Consider the following 17,734-nt stretch of genomic DNA (forward strand, 5'->3'; position numbering starts at 1 on the left):
GGCGAGAACTACAGATCGAGCCGATATTAAGACGACAGAGCATAAGGCATAGTTTTATGTCAAAAACTTGGAAAACAGGTGAGATGGACAAATACCTAGGAAAATATAAATTTCCCCAACTAACTCAACAAAAAAGAAAAAAGAAAACCTGAATGGGTCTACAGCCATCCAGAAAACGCAATCAGTAGTTAAAACCTTCTCTCAAAGCAATCACTATCAAGTTCTATCAAATATTTAAGAAGGAAATAATTCCAGTATTACTTAAACTCTTATATTCTTCGATTCCTTTAATAAAGCTAAAAAAAAAACAAAAAACTTTCTGAGAGTAAACTTATGGCCAAACTCACTGAGGTATAGGTATCAAATTCCTACATAAAATACAGAATCTTAAAAAACATTAAAAAGATGGGCTTCTTCCAGGAAAGCAAGGCTAGTTCAACACTAGAAAATCCATTAATGCAATTTTCACCATATTAACTTTAAAAAACCATTTCAATAAATGCAGAAAAAGCATCTGATAAAACTGGTTGATCAATTATGTAAAATCTGTGACATTAGTAAGAGAAGAAATTTCCTTAATTGGATAAGTGCTATCTCCAAAAAACTCAAAACAAACATTATACTCAATAAAATGCATTCCCTGTAACACCAGGAATAGGAAAAGTTTGCCCTTGATCACTACTCCTTCCTATTTAACCCCACATTAGAGGTCATAGCTAGTAAAATGTAAATACATACATACACACAACTAATAAATTATTGAAATGAAATGTGACAGAAAATAATCTTGTTCCCACCTATTAACTACTACTCCCTAATAGGGGCATATACCCTGGGTTTTCCTAGTAAAAGTTCAACTAGCTCTCCAGGAAAAAAGTGCTGATTTGTCTTATTTTCCAATCTACACGGTGTAAATACTCTCACTATACTGGATTTCAAGTTACCAATGTGATCCCACTAAACATGGTGTTGGAAAGAGAGATGTACAGTGAGCTTTCATAAGCCTGTACAAGCTAGCTCAAACATATTACTGCTTATACTTCCCTCCCCACACCATGGACATCAAGCTTGGCCATGTGACTTTTTATGGCCAATAAAATGTGAGCATAAGTAATACATGTGTCTTCAGAGGAGAAGTTTAAAGATTTATTGCATTATTCAGCCTTTCTCTCTGCTATGAGAAAGTCACATCCCATTGAACACTGTTCCTTTAGTGTGGATCCCAAAACAAAGATGTGGAGCAGAACTTCAGATGGCCAGTGATGGATGTATCAGGAGTGAAAAATAAATATGTCACTGAAAGTCCTTGAGGTTGCAGAGTTGCTACTGCAACAAAACCAGACTGATACGTGACAGAGCAAAGTTGCTTAATATAAGATCAATATATAAAAGTTATCTGTATTACTGTCCACTAGCACTGAACAGTAAGAAAATGTATACTTTTATAGTATTAAAATATATAGTATTATATATTATTAAAGTATTCTTTTATAAAGATTTTATTTATTTGACAGTGCGCAAGCAGGAGGAGAGGCAGATGGAGAAGCAGACTTCCCAATGGGTGGGGAGCCCGATGTGGTGCTCGATCCCAGGACCCTGAGATCATGACCTGAGCTGAAAGCAGATCCAACCGACTGATCACCCAGGCACCCCAACTAGAAAGTACTTTTAAAAATAGATAATACACTCTTGGACTTCCACTTTGGGCCAAGATGGAGTAACAGGGACTAAATTTATATCCTCCCTCCCAAACTAACTAACACACAAAAGGACAAAACATATAAAGCAACGGTTTTCAGACACTTGACATCAGGTAGCACAAGACAGTGATCCCCAAGAGAGGGAAACACATGCCATGAGCCCAGCTGGCTGCCTGGGAGAGTCTCCAGGCCTCAGAACAGGGTGGAGACACAGGGCAAAGCAATAGGGCAGACGAGTGCAGCTGGAGCTCACAGGGCAGACTGCCAGACCACGAGCCGTGCAGAGATGCACACAGGGTCTCTGAGTCTGCAGCTGAGTGCTAATTAGGACGTGCCTGTGAGGAAACTAACCAAGGCTACAGAAAGGAGCCACCTGAAAGAAGGGGAAGCAATGCCTAGAACTCATCCAGGGCCAGAAATAGTTTGTGTTCCCACCAGCTGGAGTGGAAAAACTGTGAATTCACAGTGCATCAGGTGGAGTCCTCAGGAGGGTACTACTTCAGTCCTGAGGCAAAATTAACCAGAGACTAAAGGCTAGTCTGGTCCCACCTAACAGAGCTTAAAAGTAGGCCTCTGCAGGAACAAACTACTTCTAGTAATTTAACTATATCTTAGAAAAAGATTCAAGAATATTTATGAGAAACAGAAACACACACACACATACAGACAGGCACACACTTCCAGCATCCAACAAGGTAAAATTCACAATATTTAAATTTCAGAAAAAAATTAACAGGCATTTAAAGAGGCAGGAAAATATGAACTATAAACAGGAGAAAAATAATAAAAATAACAGATAACAGAATCAGAAGACATTAGTTTTATTATAACTATATTTGATATATTCAAGAAGGTTAAAAAAAGCTTCAGTATGCTAACTAGAAACAGGGAAGATATCTACAGAAGAAAAATACATGTCTAATGAACAACACACTAGATGAGATTAAGTGCAGAAGAAAAGAGTGAGCTTGAATACATAATAGAAACTAAAACACATTAAGAAAGAAAAGACTGAAATTAATTAATAGATTACCAGTGAATGGTGGTTGGACAACTTCAAATAGCTTAATACACATGTAACTGGAGTTCTTGACAGGAGGACGGGGACAGGAAAAAAAAATTGAAAATCCCAGTGATTTCAAAAATTTCCACTATTGATGAGATCTATAAGCTCACAGATCCAAGACACTCAATGAAGCCCACACCCAAGAGACATGAAGGAAATTACATCAAGGTACCTCATAACCAGACTGCTCAAAATCAGCAAAAGAGAGGATCCTAAAAACATCCAGACAAAAGGGGACACCATTACATACAGAAGAACTAACATAAGAATGACAGCAGACTTCTCAAAGCTAACCATGCAATCCAGAAGACAGTGAAGCAATGTTGTTAAGAGAACTGAATGAAAACAAAACAAAACAAAACTCTATTAAAACAGAATTCTATTCTATATATGAAAATATCATTCAAAGGTGAAGGCAAATATTATTTTAGACATACCCAAGCTGATGAAAGTCATCACCAATAGACCAGCACTACAAGAGATGTTGAAGGACATCATTTGGGAAGAAAGAAACTCATACCAGATGAAAATCTGAATCTATACAAAGAATTCTCAAAGAGCACTGGGTGATCGCAAATGTGTTGGTAAAAATAAAAGATTTTTTTCTAACTTTAAAAAAACTCTATAAAAGATATTGATTATTTAAACAGAAAGATAAAACAATACGTATTGATATTTATAACATACACAGAAGTAAAATATATGACAACAATAGCACAAAAACCAGAAGAAATGGAAGTTTATTGTTGCAAAGTCCTTATACTATAGATGAAATGGTATACTACTACCTGAAGACAGACTGTATACATTAAAGATGTATACTATAAATTTAAAAACAACCACTAAAAAAGCAAAGACAAAGAGCTAAGAAACCACCCAAGAAAATAACACGGATTAATAAAAAATGTTAAGCTAAAGGAGGGCAGATGTGGGGCACCTGGCTGGCTCAGTTGGTACAGCAACTGACTCTTGATCCCAGGGTTATGAGTTCGGGCCCACACTGGGAATAGAGATTACTTAGGAAACAAAATCTTAAATAAATAAAATTTTTTAAAAAAGAAGGCAAACAAAGCAAAAATGTAAATGGCATAAACATCTCAATTAAAAGGCAGAAATTGTTACAGAAGACTCCAATGTAATACTGCCTACAAAAAAAGTCCGTAATTTAAATATAAAGACACATAGGCTTGCAGATGGCTGTCTTCTCAACATGTCCTCCCACAGCCTTTTTTCTGTGTACCCATATTCCTGATGATGCCTCTTCTCATAAGACCACCAATTCTACTGGATTATGGACCTATCCTTATGACCCTATATAGCCTTAATTACCATCTTAAAGGCCCTATTTCCAGATACAGCCACCTTGGGAATTACGGCTTCAAATATGAATAGAGGAGTGACAAAATTTACCCAGTGATAGATGGTAAAAGATGTAGTATGCCTATAGTAATCAAGAGAAAGTTGTGGTGGCTACACTAATATCAAACAAAGCAGATTTCAGATCAAGGGACATTAACAGGGATAAAGAGAGTTATTTCAAATGATGAAAGATACAATTAAACAAGACAGCATATACTCCTAAATGTTTAAGCACCTAAAAGAATTTCCAAATACATAAAGTAAACACTGACAGAACTCAAAGGAGAGAAAGACATATTCAGTTATAGTCAGAGGTTTCAACACCCCTTTTATAACTGATAGAATCAGTAGACAGAAAATCTGTAAGGATACAGAAGACTTAAACATCACCATTAACTTAACCTAGTTGATATTTACAGAACATTCTTTTCAGATGCACGTGGAATATTCAGCAACACAGACTATGTCCTGGGCTAAAAACAAGTTTTAATAAATGTTCTCTGACCACAATGGTACTAAAATAGAAATAAAAAACGGAAATATCATTTGGGAAATCCCCAAATATTTAGAAACTAAATAATACATTTCTAAATAACTCATGGTTCAAGGATGAAATGAAAAGATAAATCAGAAAGTACTTTGAACTGAATAAAAGTATTTTTTAAAAGATTTTATTTATTCATTTGACAGAGAGAGCAAGAGGGCACAAGCAGGGGGAGAGGGAAAAGCAGGCTCTCTGTTGAGCAGGGAACCCGACTCGGGCCTTGATCGCACGGTCCTGGGATCAAGACCTGAACAGAAGACAGATGCTTAACTGTATGAGCCACCCAGGCGCCCCTAAATAAAAGTATTTTGAACTGAAAACATACCAATATGTGTGTGACAAGGCTTAAGGCAGCAGTTAGGAATTTATAGCATCAAACATATTAAAAAATAAGATCTTGGGACTCTTGAGTGGTTCAACTGGTTCAGCGGTCAACTCTTGATTTGGGCTCCGGTCATAATCTCAAGGTGGTAAGATCAAGTCCCCTATCAGGTTCTAGGCTCAGCGGGAAGTCTGCTTGAGACTCTCTTCCTCTCCCCGTGTCCTTCCCTGAGTTGTGTGCTCTCTCTCTAAAATAAATAAATAAATAAATCTTTAAAAAAATAAGATCTCAATTAAATGATCTTCAATTACCACCTGGAGAAATCAGAAAAATAGCAAACTGAACTCCCACATAATCAGAAGAAAAAAAATAATGATCATAGAAACAAACAAACAAACAAAAAAACAGGAGATAAATCAATAAAGAAAAACCTGATTCTCTGACAAGATCAACCAAATGGGTAACCAGCCTGATGAGGAAAAAAAGACATCAGTGGCCAACATTGGGAATAAGGGAGAGCACTCACTACAGATTCTACAGATATTAAAAAATAAGGGAATACTCATGAATAACTTTATACCAATTTGTTCAACCACTAAGATAAAATGAATTCCTTGAAAGACACTGACTACCTAAGTTTACTCAAATGGGGGAAAAAAATTGGTATAAATTAAAAAATTATTTCATCAAAATTTTAAACTTTTCAAAAAACTATGAAAAGGAAGCAGCAAGTTATGGGTTCAGAGAAACTATATGTAAAACATGTATCTGACAAAAGATTATATCTATGATATATAAAAAACTGTTATAATTCAACAATAAGACAAACAACTCCCCCTCCTCCCACCAAAATGGGCAAGAGATTGAAAAGACACCACACCAAATTGGATGTATGAGTGCCAAATAAGCATATGGGAAAAGTCCATTACCATTAGCCACAGGGGAATTGAAAATTAAAAGCACAAGATACCTATACATACCCATTAAAATGACTAAAACAAAAAACACTGATCACCAAACCAAGAATTAGTGAGGATATGGAGTAAATGAAGTTTCATACACTGCTGGTGAGAATATAAAAATGGTATGGAGTAACAATTTTGTAAGAACAGATAGATAGTGTCTTAAAAAGTTAACCATATTCCCATCATATGACCCAGACATTCAACTCATAGGCATTTATCCAAGAGAAATGAAAAATATGTACACTCAAAGATATGTACCTAAATATTCGTAACTTTGTTCATTAGAGCAAAAAACTAGAAACCCAAATGTCTATCAACAAGTGAATAAACTGTGATATATTCATAAAATGGAATGCTACCCAGCAAAGAAAAAGGAATAAACTACTGATATACATGAAATGAATCTTGAAATAATTAGTTAAATACGCCAGGCCAAAAAAAAAAAAAGAGTACATACTGTATGACTCCATTTACATAAAGTTCTAGAAAATGCAAACTAACCTATAATGGACAGAAAGCAAATCAATGGTTGCCTGGAGACTTGAACTGGAGGGAAAGGAGTTATGGATTACCAAGGGGCCAAGGAAACATTTGGGTACAATAAATATGTTTGTTGCTATGTTTGCAGTGATGGTATGACAGGTGGACACATGCTGCAAACTCATCAACCTGTGTACTTTAAATATGTACAATTTAGCAGCCCTGGAATGATGAACAGCAATGAAGTCTGATGGAAGGGCTCCGACAGGTCCTTCACCATTTCCTGCCAAGTAATCTTGCTTCAGTTTAATCTGTCTTCCCAGCCACAGCACTTTACATTTATGAAGAGGTAACACCAGCCTGGAGGGTTGTCGGAAGGATTACTTTATGCTTTGAGGCGTTTTTCTGGTTCCCAGAGAACAGGTGCAAACTACTATTATCCATCTAAGGAAGAATCAGTGAATGGGGAAAGGGAACGCTTGCTCACTGGACAAACAGCAAGCAGGATGTGAGTACGCAGCTTGGAGCACACACTGTATACAAACCCACCAGGAAGCTCAACTGATTTCTAAAATGTCAGCATTATTATTTTGCTTTTTCAGTTAAATTTCAGAGACTGAAAGTCAGAAGAAAAGGCTGTAGTTCTTAAAAAAACAACAAAAACCTGAAAAGGACCACAAGAATAAAAATGTAACCGAGTTTGGACCTTCCCATGCTCATTAGGAATAAACCCAACACACAACAAGGTAAAAACAAAGGGAATAAAATTCCAAGATTTAGAAGTTCCCCAGGCTGGCCGGCCTACCTTTACACTTTGGTTCAAGCCCACAATCCAGAACTGGGCCTGCAAAAGCCAACTTTGCAGATGGTATACCATCGTCATTTTTTTGTTTTCTTTGTCGGAGACACTTTTCTTTAGATTAAGGACAATCTTACTGAGAAACCTCAGGGGGGAAAAAATGGTGGTTCCTAAAGGGATGTGTCTATGTACCCTTCTCTTTCTTTCTTTCTTTTTCTTCCCCCATCTATACAGTTAATAACCAAGACGGGTTCACTGTGTTTCTGCTACACAACCCCAAGCTGCGTTTGTACACATCCCTTGGGACCTCAGTGGTCTCTTCTTTTTCTAACTGGAACAGGGTTTTACAACAGAAGTAATAAGCTTCATGTCAACATTTTCAAGGAAACTGACAATGTAATTCTTCTGTCTCCCAGTGGCTTTGTTGTTTCTGTTACTGTTAAAAAAAAGCGCTTTGTGGTGGCAGGAATCAAATGATTTGGAGTACAGTCTATAATTAAACCTGATATATTGAAATCTATTTGCAGCAACCATCTTACCAGAGAGACATCTATAACCAAGAATGCAGAAATGGAAAATCAGTCTCCATTCAGGAGTAAAGAGGACTTTGTATAGTTCTACCCTCATGTCCGGATAAATTCTATAATGGCCATTCCCCCATAAGTATAAGTTAGTTTTATTTCTGTGAACTGGACTCTCTGAATCTGATCATTCTGTTAAATTCACAATAAATTGTGACTTCCCTAAATTGTCTTTTTCTCTCCACTATCCCTGACTACAAAAATATCACTTGGTTCATAGTCGTATCTTAACTCTTCTGCTACTAGCCAAAGACCATGCACATCTCTTCCCTATGCCATAACTCTTGACACTCAAAGCACTGTGTGTGTGTGTGTACACACACACAGAATATTCTGTCCAAGAGGTTCTGTGCCTTCTACCCTCACTCCATCTTTTCTCCTTCCTTATCAAAACACTATGACTAAATAAGAAATTCCTTGGGGGGGGGGGTCCCTAGATGCTAGAATGGCTATCTGCGGGTTTTTCCAAAGCATGAGTTCCATTTTTAAAAATATCATCTCAACAATCTTTTCTTCCTTTCCAAAATGCTTCGTCTGTCCTTTGACAGAGGAAAAACAAAAAATGAAAAGCTTTTTTTTTTTCTTATTGATTCTGTCGAGTACTGTAAAATCTAAACATTCTTAACATAGGAGTGAAAAAAAGTCACCGGACAACTAAACTAACACCTGGGTGGGAGGGTAAAGCAGAGGAGAAGGCCTGTCCGGTAAAGGCAAAGGCATAGTAGACCTCCTTACAGCCCCTATAAACAAATGCTGAGAAACTATGAATTTGCATGAAGGAATTCTCTGGACCTTGAGTAGAAAGGTTACAAAAAATGAATGCCTAACCATAACTCTGAAATACCTTGGAGGATGATGGAGGAAGAGTGTTGAGAGGTTCAAGTGTCCCAAAGGAGGATAAAGTGAAGTGTGGACACTTGTGTTGGCTTCTTCTCTGCAGCACAGCATGAGCACGGGCCGAACAGGGCAGCAAGTCCAGTACTGCAGCTAGTGCCTGGCTTCCCCAGAGTCTTGAAGATCAGGTTCAAAACCTGATCTGACAGGGAAGAGCACCTGTGTGGCTCAGTCGGTTGAGCAGCTGACTCCTGATTTTGGCTCAGGTCATGATCTCAGGGTCATGGGATGGAGCCCTGCACCTGGCTCTGCGCTCAGCATGGAATCTGCTTGAGGATTTTCTCTCTCTCCCACTTGCCCCTCCCCCTGCTCTCTCTCTCAAATCAATCAATCAATCAATCAATCTTTTTTAAAAAATCTGACAGGGAAAACTAGGACTAAATATATCTAGGCAGAAGAATGAAGTCTCAACTATACAGCTTTTAGTAAATCACTCCTCATTCTTTGGGTCTTTGAATAGGATTTGCTAGAAATTCTGTAACGCAATGATTTAAAACATCAAAAATGTTTCTCAGATCCTTCTCTCATTCACTTAGAAAATATTTACAACCTAATATTTATCTATTACTAGGTGCTAGGGATAAAAGAGGAAGACTTGGTTTCTGTTCTCAGGAGTCTTCCAGTACAGTCAGAGACAAACAGATGCCTTCCACACAGAATGGTAAATGCTCCCACAGTGCAAAGGACAGGATGCTAGAACCTAATTCTCAACATTTGTGAGTGGGTGGGTGGGTGTAAGGACAGGGCTGAGGAAGTGACATAGGGGGAGAAGATTCTTGTAAGGACAGGGCTGAAGAAGTGACATGGGAGGAGAAGATTCTTAAAGAAATTTAGCCTAATTATCAAGTGTTAAGGAGGATATGCTGGAATTCTCATGCTTTGCTGGCGTGTGGGGGGAGGTGGGGAAGAGAAAATGATACAACCACTTTGGAAAACAGCTTGGTAGTTTCTAATAGTGAACTTACATTTCCAATATGAAATGAAAATATATGTTCATCTAAAGACTTTAAAGCAGCTTTATTAATAATAGCAAGACACTGTAAACAACCCAAATGTTCATCAATAGGTGACTAAATTAAAAAATGGATATACTCTGGAATGCAAAAATATAATGAATACTGCTAAAAGTGAATAAGAACCAAATTACTGATATATGCAAAATGAATGAATCTCAGAAAGAATGTGTTGAGTGACACGAGCTAAACAAAACACGGACTAAATAAATTTAAATTTAAACACTGATACTTGATTCAGTTATTAGTTAATATTTAAGTAGGTTTGGAGAAACTTAGGTATGGGAATCTGCTTTTCAACTAGAAATCTTATGAAATCTAGATACAAAGCAAGTACTTTATGAAAATTTAGCACTGAATTGAGATGTAAACATGCACTAGATTTCAAAGACTTAGTAGGAAAAAAAGTAAAACGGCTCAGCAGTATTTTTTTGATTTTTGATTAGTTGTTTTTACATGGTTATTAAACTGGGTTAAATAAAATGTATTATTAAAATTAACTGTGTTTCTTTTCACCTTTTTAGCATGCTACTGTAAAATATAAAACTATATACCTTGCTTGCATTACATTTCTATTGGACATTGCCATTTCATATCTTCATTGTGTTGAAAACAAAGATGGATGCTTCTGTCAAAATTAAAACTGTACACTTAAATGGGCATGTTTTATTATAAATAAATTATGCTTCAATAAAGTTGATAAATATTAAATTGGGTAGTATATGTATATGTGTGATAATGTGTATGGGTAAATGACTATCTTGCTAATGACCTTTGCTTATCAATAATCAGAAATATAAAAAAAAAATTCACAGACATGCAAACCCTTAAGAGGAACGGTTCATTTAACACATTAAATTATACTGCCATTACTTAACATCAGCCTCCTTCACTAGTGACTGAGTTTCTTGAAGGCAAGAATCCTGTCTTGTTCCTCTCTGTATTAAGCCTAGCTCTTAACACAGTGAGTTAATATGGTACTTTATCGGTGTTTTAATAGCTGCAGAATTGTCCCAGGCACATTACATGTAATTTAATGTCCATAAAATCCCTGCAAATTTGGCATTGTTACTCCCATTTTTCAGATGAAAAACTAAGGGCTAGAGGTCAGAAAGGTTAGAGTAACTCACCAAATATCCACTAATAAGTGAAAGAGCTATGTTCCAAAACTACACCGACCTCAACTCCCAAAGCCCACTCTTCCATGTTGTACCACACTGCCACCTTTCCAGGAGGGCATTTCATGACTGCTCAATGCCCGAATCATAGTAAAGACTAATACTTAGGGACAGTGCAACCACAGGAACTTTCTTGAACTTCTAGTACTATAGCCTCCAAGTCCTAAATGGGCTTCTCTCTAGATAGAGAGCAACTTGGCAGCTCTTGCTAGATCAGGATGAATCTCGTAGGAGAGAAAAAATTCCCTCCCAATTAAACTTTCCACTTGGGAGTCTGAAGAAGAAAAAAAACACAGAACAAAGAAGCATGGGAAAGAGAAAAAAGGGAATGCTGAATCTGCTATAATAGCTAGTTAATGCAAAAGAATTAATCTAACAGTAACTTCAGCGTTCAAAAATGAAAAGTTAGGAGATCTAGAGAGGTACAGTTTCTAAGGCTTTTGGAGCACCTTTTTAATTAGGCTCCTAGAATCTCAGCATTCCTGTTTGAATAATCCATATTTCTGGTTATTTATTCAGCTCCCCACTGCTGCACATTACCAAGCCATATGCTACAGGAATACATCACTTCATATTTGTGCTCAACCATCCACAGACACTGGCAGTTCAGACCTTTAAGAATCTTAGGGAAAAGTCCCCGTAGAGTACAGTTTTAAGGTTAAAAGGCCCAGGAAGCCAAATGTATCTTCTTTATATGCTATTTATTGGAGAGACGGTGGGGTCATTTCAACAAAAGGACAGGCAATTAAAAGGGTAAAGGAGATAAATAAACAAAAGACTCAAGAGAATAAAGCTAGCAAAAAATCAGCTGAACACTAAAGGCCTCCGAATAATTCCAATGCCCCACTCTGCACTTTAAAAGATTTTTTAGAGCAATTCCACAAAGGGAATTTTCAATCAATCCCAGGTCTGGTGTGCGCTGACAAATGAAGAGGTCTACTGTGCCCCCAGCCCTCCACAGGCCTAAAGAGAAGATATTTTAGAAACATATGCCTTGATAAGCTTAAATATGAAAATAGTTTTAAACAAAAACATGATCATTGTAGAATTTGCTACAATATCAAAACAATGGAAACAGTCTCAATATCACCAACAGAATACTAAGTAAGCTATATTTCCTTGGAGCCCATTATGCATTTATTGAAAACTCTCACGAAGATTATGTCACCTCATGGGAAATGCCATGTTAAGTTCAAAAAGAAACAGTATCGAAAATTACATGTGTGAAAGGACTAAAAAGCTGGTAAAAACAAGGAAATTATTACAGGAAAGAAAAAAAAAGAGTGAAAGAAGTCTACACCCAAAGTTGGGCTGTGTTTATGTGATAGCTGTTTTTTTAGCTTCTTAGAGGCAAGAATCCTGTCTTCTTCCTTTCTTTGTAAGCACAGCACTTATCAGCATTTTAACAGCAGTTTTGCATGTCTATATTCTAAATTATAGTTAATAGCTATATTTATTGAATTTATAAAAATTTTTTTCAAAGAACTAGTTTAACAGCGTTTTACATGTCCACGAACAGAAGTTTTAAGAGTGCAGACTCCAGCTCAATTTCATTAAGAATAATAATACTAGTGTCTTCCACCCATACAAACATGCTCTAGTGGCTCTCAGTTTAAAAAATGGTCCCTTGACCCCACACCACACTCTGGTCACCATACCTCCTGCCCCCATTTCTCTACCCCTCTTCCATGCCAGATTTCTCAAGAGTTATTGACATAAGCTACCTCCCATTTACTTCCAACAGTAGGATTCTATGAAATATACTAAATATGATATCCATTTTAAATACCTTAAGGAATTAGAACATCAATAATAAGATCTATAAAGAAAGTACTATAAAGAAAAGTTCTAGAACTTTCACATTTTCATATCTCCTATACTAGCCACATAGCTCATGTGCAATTTACAGAAAATAATATATAATGAAAAATATGTATAAATAAAAAATGATATTTTGTCAATAAGAAAAATACAGACAAACATATGGCATTGATAGGTCTATGTGCGATACAAAGTTTAAAAATTAACATAGGTTATGTTTAGAAGGTCATGACTAGATTTCCCAAAACCAACACAGTAAGAGAAGGAGCAAAAAGACATTTCCCTTCAATGGAACGGTCGTATCACCAACTGACACAACAGGGCACAAACAGACCAAAATGTACCTTCTACTTACATACCCTAACCTGAACCCCCCCCCAACACACACACAGAGGCACATGCCCATGCACACACCCACCCCTGAAGGCCTGTTTTTCATATCTAAGAAACTCAATGGACTCAAAGACCACAGACATGTGTTCTGGAATTTGGGCTAACAGTGAGGAGCTGGACAGAAAAAACAGAGGACTAAGAGATAAACCTACCTGAGCATGAGATTCATCAGCTGCAGACCCTCACCCTTCAGGAAGCGTTCACGATTGGAACTGAGCATTAGGCAGGAACAGAGTGAATCAAACAGGTTCTCCATCATCTCCTGCTCCTCAGCAGTGCTTGGATTGTGTCTTTTAAACACCTGTCAAGTGAAGACACCAGAAAGCACAGAGCCATAAGAGAATGTCTTTCATCAGCTAGCACTCAACAGTTTCCAAAGTCTGCTTGTCCTGATAACCCCAACAATTGAGGAAGCAGAAGCTCATCCAACAAGATTCTCAGCAGCTTCCATGTTAGAGAACCTGGACTTTCTGAGTCACAGGTATTAGATAGCTATCAGTTCATACAAAAAAACAAAACACTCAACTGACTACTGGGCCCATGAGTGACTGATGGCTTCAAGGAGGCAGATTAAAAAAAAAAAAAAAAAAAGATTAAAAAAAAACCCCAACAGCAACAACGAACCAACAAAGCCCTTTTTTCTGTGAAATAGAACACAGATACAGACTATTCTATAAAAGGCATATACAGCTGAAACCACCACCTCCAGGACAAAAAACAACTTTGCCAGCTACCTCAAAAGCCCTCTATTTGCCCAGCTGAACCACAACTTATTCTATTCCTTCTAAAAGAAACCACAATCCGGAAGGGCCACAACCCGAGGAAGAATTTTCTAACCATTGGGGCTACTGAACTGCCTCACACAGCAGCTGTGGCTCGAAGTCAGGGAAAGAGCTGAAAGCAGACGTTTTGTCTTTGCCAGACATATATGGCATGTTAAGAGGAAAGCCTTTTAACAGTATATACATACCCATAGACTCTACTACGAAATGATCAATAATCTTGCAGAACAGGACTAAGCACCTTCCCAGAAAACTGGAAACAGATTCATATTTCAAAGCTCTATTTTTTGGGGTGGAGGCCAAGCCACTCTGCTGCTGGCACCAAGATGGCAGCTGTATGCAAACTGACATCTCAGACACTCCCAACACTCAAGAGTTTATCCAAATGGTCTATTTTCAGTCTGGGTTTTGGAATAGCACAGATGAGATTTGTTAGAAGAAATCTTAACAGTATTTTCAGAATGCCAGCAGAACATTTCAAGTAGATTTACATGTCTTACAATGAGAAAATGGCATTTTCTAATTTCTTATTCCAGCCTCTAGAACCACATCTTTCCCTATCCTCCTCTGTGACCTCCATCCCACTGCACTGGAACTTGGACTCCTTGAGCTTATGAGGATTCTAAATGAAGAGAATCCATTTTACTGGGAGATTAAAAGGAAAGGAAGTGAAAAATCTCGGGAGTGGGTCAACTGGAAATAATTTGGTATTCTCGGCCCAAGAATATACACTTAAGCAGGAAGCACACCTCTTCTGAATTGACCAGTATCAGAAGACGGAGAAAATCCACAGCAGATACACAGTGGTATCTGGGCATAAAGAGCAAATGACTAAGAAAGGGAGGCAAACTACGTGGCTCCACTGTAACCTCAAACCTGCCAACATACTCCATATGGCTTGCATCACATGGCCTGTTTCTTCCCACAATTTCCAGCTCCACCTCCCCTTTAAAGCAGGCCATGTATCTTCATGGCAGACAGGAAGCATAAGAATTACTCACGGATAACTGCTGAAGAAGCACATCGATTCCATCCAGCTCCCCAAGCAATTCCCTGTTTTCTAAAAGAGGAAAAAAATAGAGGAAGAAAAAAATGAAGCTAACTGTCAGATTTTACAGCCGTCTAACACTGATACATCAGCAAACAAAATCAATACAGCTTGACAGAGTACAAAAGCTGCACAGAGAGCGAGAGGGAGAGCAAGGGGATGCCAAAGGCAAGAGAGCTCGCTGTCATGATCTGAAACAAGGCTGGCTCCTATCCTAACAGAATATCAATACCGAGAGGGAGTCTCACCATCATTGTCCTGGAGCAATATGGCCAGCACTTCGCTACAATACAGTTTGTTGGCATCGAAAGGCATCTTTGCCTGTGGGGAAATAGGAGAGATGAGAAAAAAACATTAAGGGGCCTTGCTTCCTTCCCCAAGATGAATTTTTCACAAAAACTAGGATCTGAGTTAGAAAGTAGAAGTTAGAAAGTAAAAAGGCAGGTTAAAGGTTAAAAAAAAAAAAAAAAGAAAAAAGCCTGCTTCTGCTCTCAAGAGATCAGACTCAAATACTACATAGTAAAACCATAAATGGCAGATGGGACACAACGGCTCTCACATTGCTCATGCCCAGGTATGAAAGTCACCTCCTCAGTGAAGCCTTCCCGGATTCCCCATTTTGAGTCCAGGGACTGCTGTCTAGCACACAGTATATACTGAAATGTGAACTAGAGGAATGACTGAAAGTTTTGAAATTTTAAACTAAAATCCATTTTGAAGCTTTCCTCACATATTACAATCAAAAAATTAGGCTGACAGATGATCAGAGAAGGTGAAAAGAAAGCAAGTTCTTGTTTAGAATAGCTGAATGTATTTATAACAAAGTAGTTCCTTTTGGATTTTTTTTAATGCTTAAAATTTAATTTGAAATCATAAACCTATCTGCTCGTGTGCCATAATCTGCCTACTATTTAAAAAGGAAACCACATTAAAAATGCAGAAATGTGTTAATATTTTAACACCCAAATTACTACCCACAATTCTTTCCCTGCTGCACGCTCTGCTACTTGGTGTTTCAGAGGGGACATATCTACTGCAGAGACTATCTTTTATGGCTGTCCATATTGTTGCTTCCGTAGCGAGATGCGAATATCTCACCACTAATAAGGCTCCTTTGGATAAAGGTGCACAGAGAAGAGCAAACCTCATTGACGTGTTTTTATTTACTGTCCCTTGATCCTTAAAATGCAGGCACATACACAACAATTGTTAATCAGCAGCAGCCTTGCTACCCACCCAGGTTTTTGAAATGACAAATCATTTCTGTACCTGGAAAGGACAGGGAAGTGTTCATCTTAGAGCTAACACCTCCATCACCTCAGAGCTATTCCCAGTTCTGTCTGGACATTGATTTTGTACTTAAGAAGGAAGAGTGGCCCCTAATGAAGCAACACCCAGCAACTTTTCAGTTTCCTATGCACGTCTTTCTCGTCAAGCCTAAGTGCACCCCACAGGGTTTCAGGAAGCTGACCATCTTAGGTTAAAAGATCTGTTAATGCAAAGTCTTACGTGTACTGACTGCAGGTTATGCTCCCTGGGCAAGCTTGAGGCCTTGTTTCAAGAAATTCAGTATAACAGCCAGGGTTTAAATGCAATCTGTAGCGTGTTTCACTTTAAGGAAAACAGTTTTATGAAAATGAAAACATGGTGATAAGCCAAGGGGTAAGCATCTCTATCAGAATCAAGAATTTGTTAATAAAATTACTTATCCAAAATTATTTAAATTATAAGTATTGGTATTTTAAATGACTTAAGCCACACCACTTCACTTATATGCAGTTTTTCAAGGACGAGGGTTCTTGTTTGAAACAAGATGCACTTAACTAAAAGAAGCCAAAAGATCTCACAGCCTTTCTGTGTTTTCGATGCCTCTTGTCTTTTATTTGATTTTATAAATCTTATCTCCAAGATAAGGGGGAGATTTTCTTTTTGTTTTTCAGCGAGTATTTGCGGGCATCTGCTGTATGCAAGACAAAGTAATGTGAACCTTGAATTAGATGTGAATTAGACGTGAACCTTGTCCATTGTTAATGGCATTTAAAAAATATTACACTGAATTAAAATTAATTTTAGAAAGTAATATGGTCCTGTTAAAGAAAAAAAAGAGAAGAATATCAATCTAGGATTGATGCACCTAGGTTTGACTCATGAGCATGTACTACCTACATGAGACAAAATGTGCAGTTCCCAAACTGTGTGCCAAGGTACCTAGGGTGTCAAACTCAACTCACAGGGGCACTGCAGGGTACTTTAAAATTTCCAAAGAAAGCACAGTGACATATGACATGTGTTGAACACTGCATTAACTACTAGCTCCAGGTATACTCTTTTGATGACATCCTGTCTTTGTGAAGCTGGTTTTTGGTGGTTGCTGTAATAAAAGAACTGTGTGAAAATCAGTATGGAGCAGGAATGAGGGTAGTGGTGTTCAACTGTATTCTAAGGCTTTAGAAGTTGTGCAGCACTCAAAAGGCACACACATCTATTAATAAGTAACTGCGGTCTTTAAGTATAAAATAAAAATATTTTTTCTTTTAATTCATGTGTATTACTTTTTCAAATGGCTACTAAATTGTTAGGACATAAATATGTATTAAATCATTTGGCTCTAACTACTTAATAAACATGATTGTTAGGTCTCTGGCATAGAGGCACAGTTTCATGTAAACACGTAAAAACGAAATTCCTAAGACATCAGGGCACCAGGAACTGAGAGTGGACATCTATGACCCAAGAAATGTATCTCGATCTTAAGTTTTCTTAAAGTTTCCTTAAGTTTCCTTATCTGT

General features: G+C 37.5%; 1 protein-coding gene across 1 annotated transcript in view; it reads right to left on the reverse strand.

Annotated features, from left to right (window-relative positions):
• The window catches only part of CTNNBL1 (catenin beta like 1), a 160,466-nt gene that overhangs the window by 70,295 nt on the left and 72,437 nt on the right, over nt 1-17,734 (reverse strand). Inside the window, exons 8-10 of the mRNA XM_032350704.1 lie at nt 15,194-15,266; nt 14,899-14,957; nt 13,268-13,416 (exon numbers count right to left, since the gene is read on the reverse strand). Coding sequence (XP_032206595.1) covers nt 13,268-13,416; nt 14,899-14,957; nt 15,194-15,266 — 281 coding nt within the window. The remainder of the gene's footprint in view (nt 1-13,267; nt 13,417-14,898; nt 14,958-15,193; nt 15,267-17,734) is intronic.

This window comes from Mustela erminea, chromosome 7 (assembly GCF_009829155.1).
Source record: "Mustela erminea isolate mMusErm1 chromosome 7, mMusErm1.Pri, whole genome shotgun sequence".
Taxonomy (NCBI): Eukaryota; Metazoa; Chordata; class Mammalia; order Carnivora; family Mustelidae; genus Mustela; species Mustela erminea.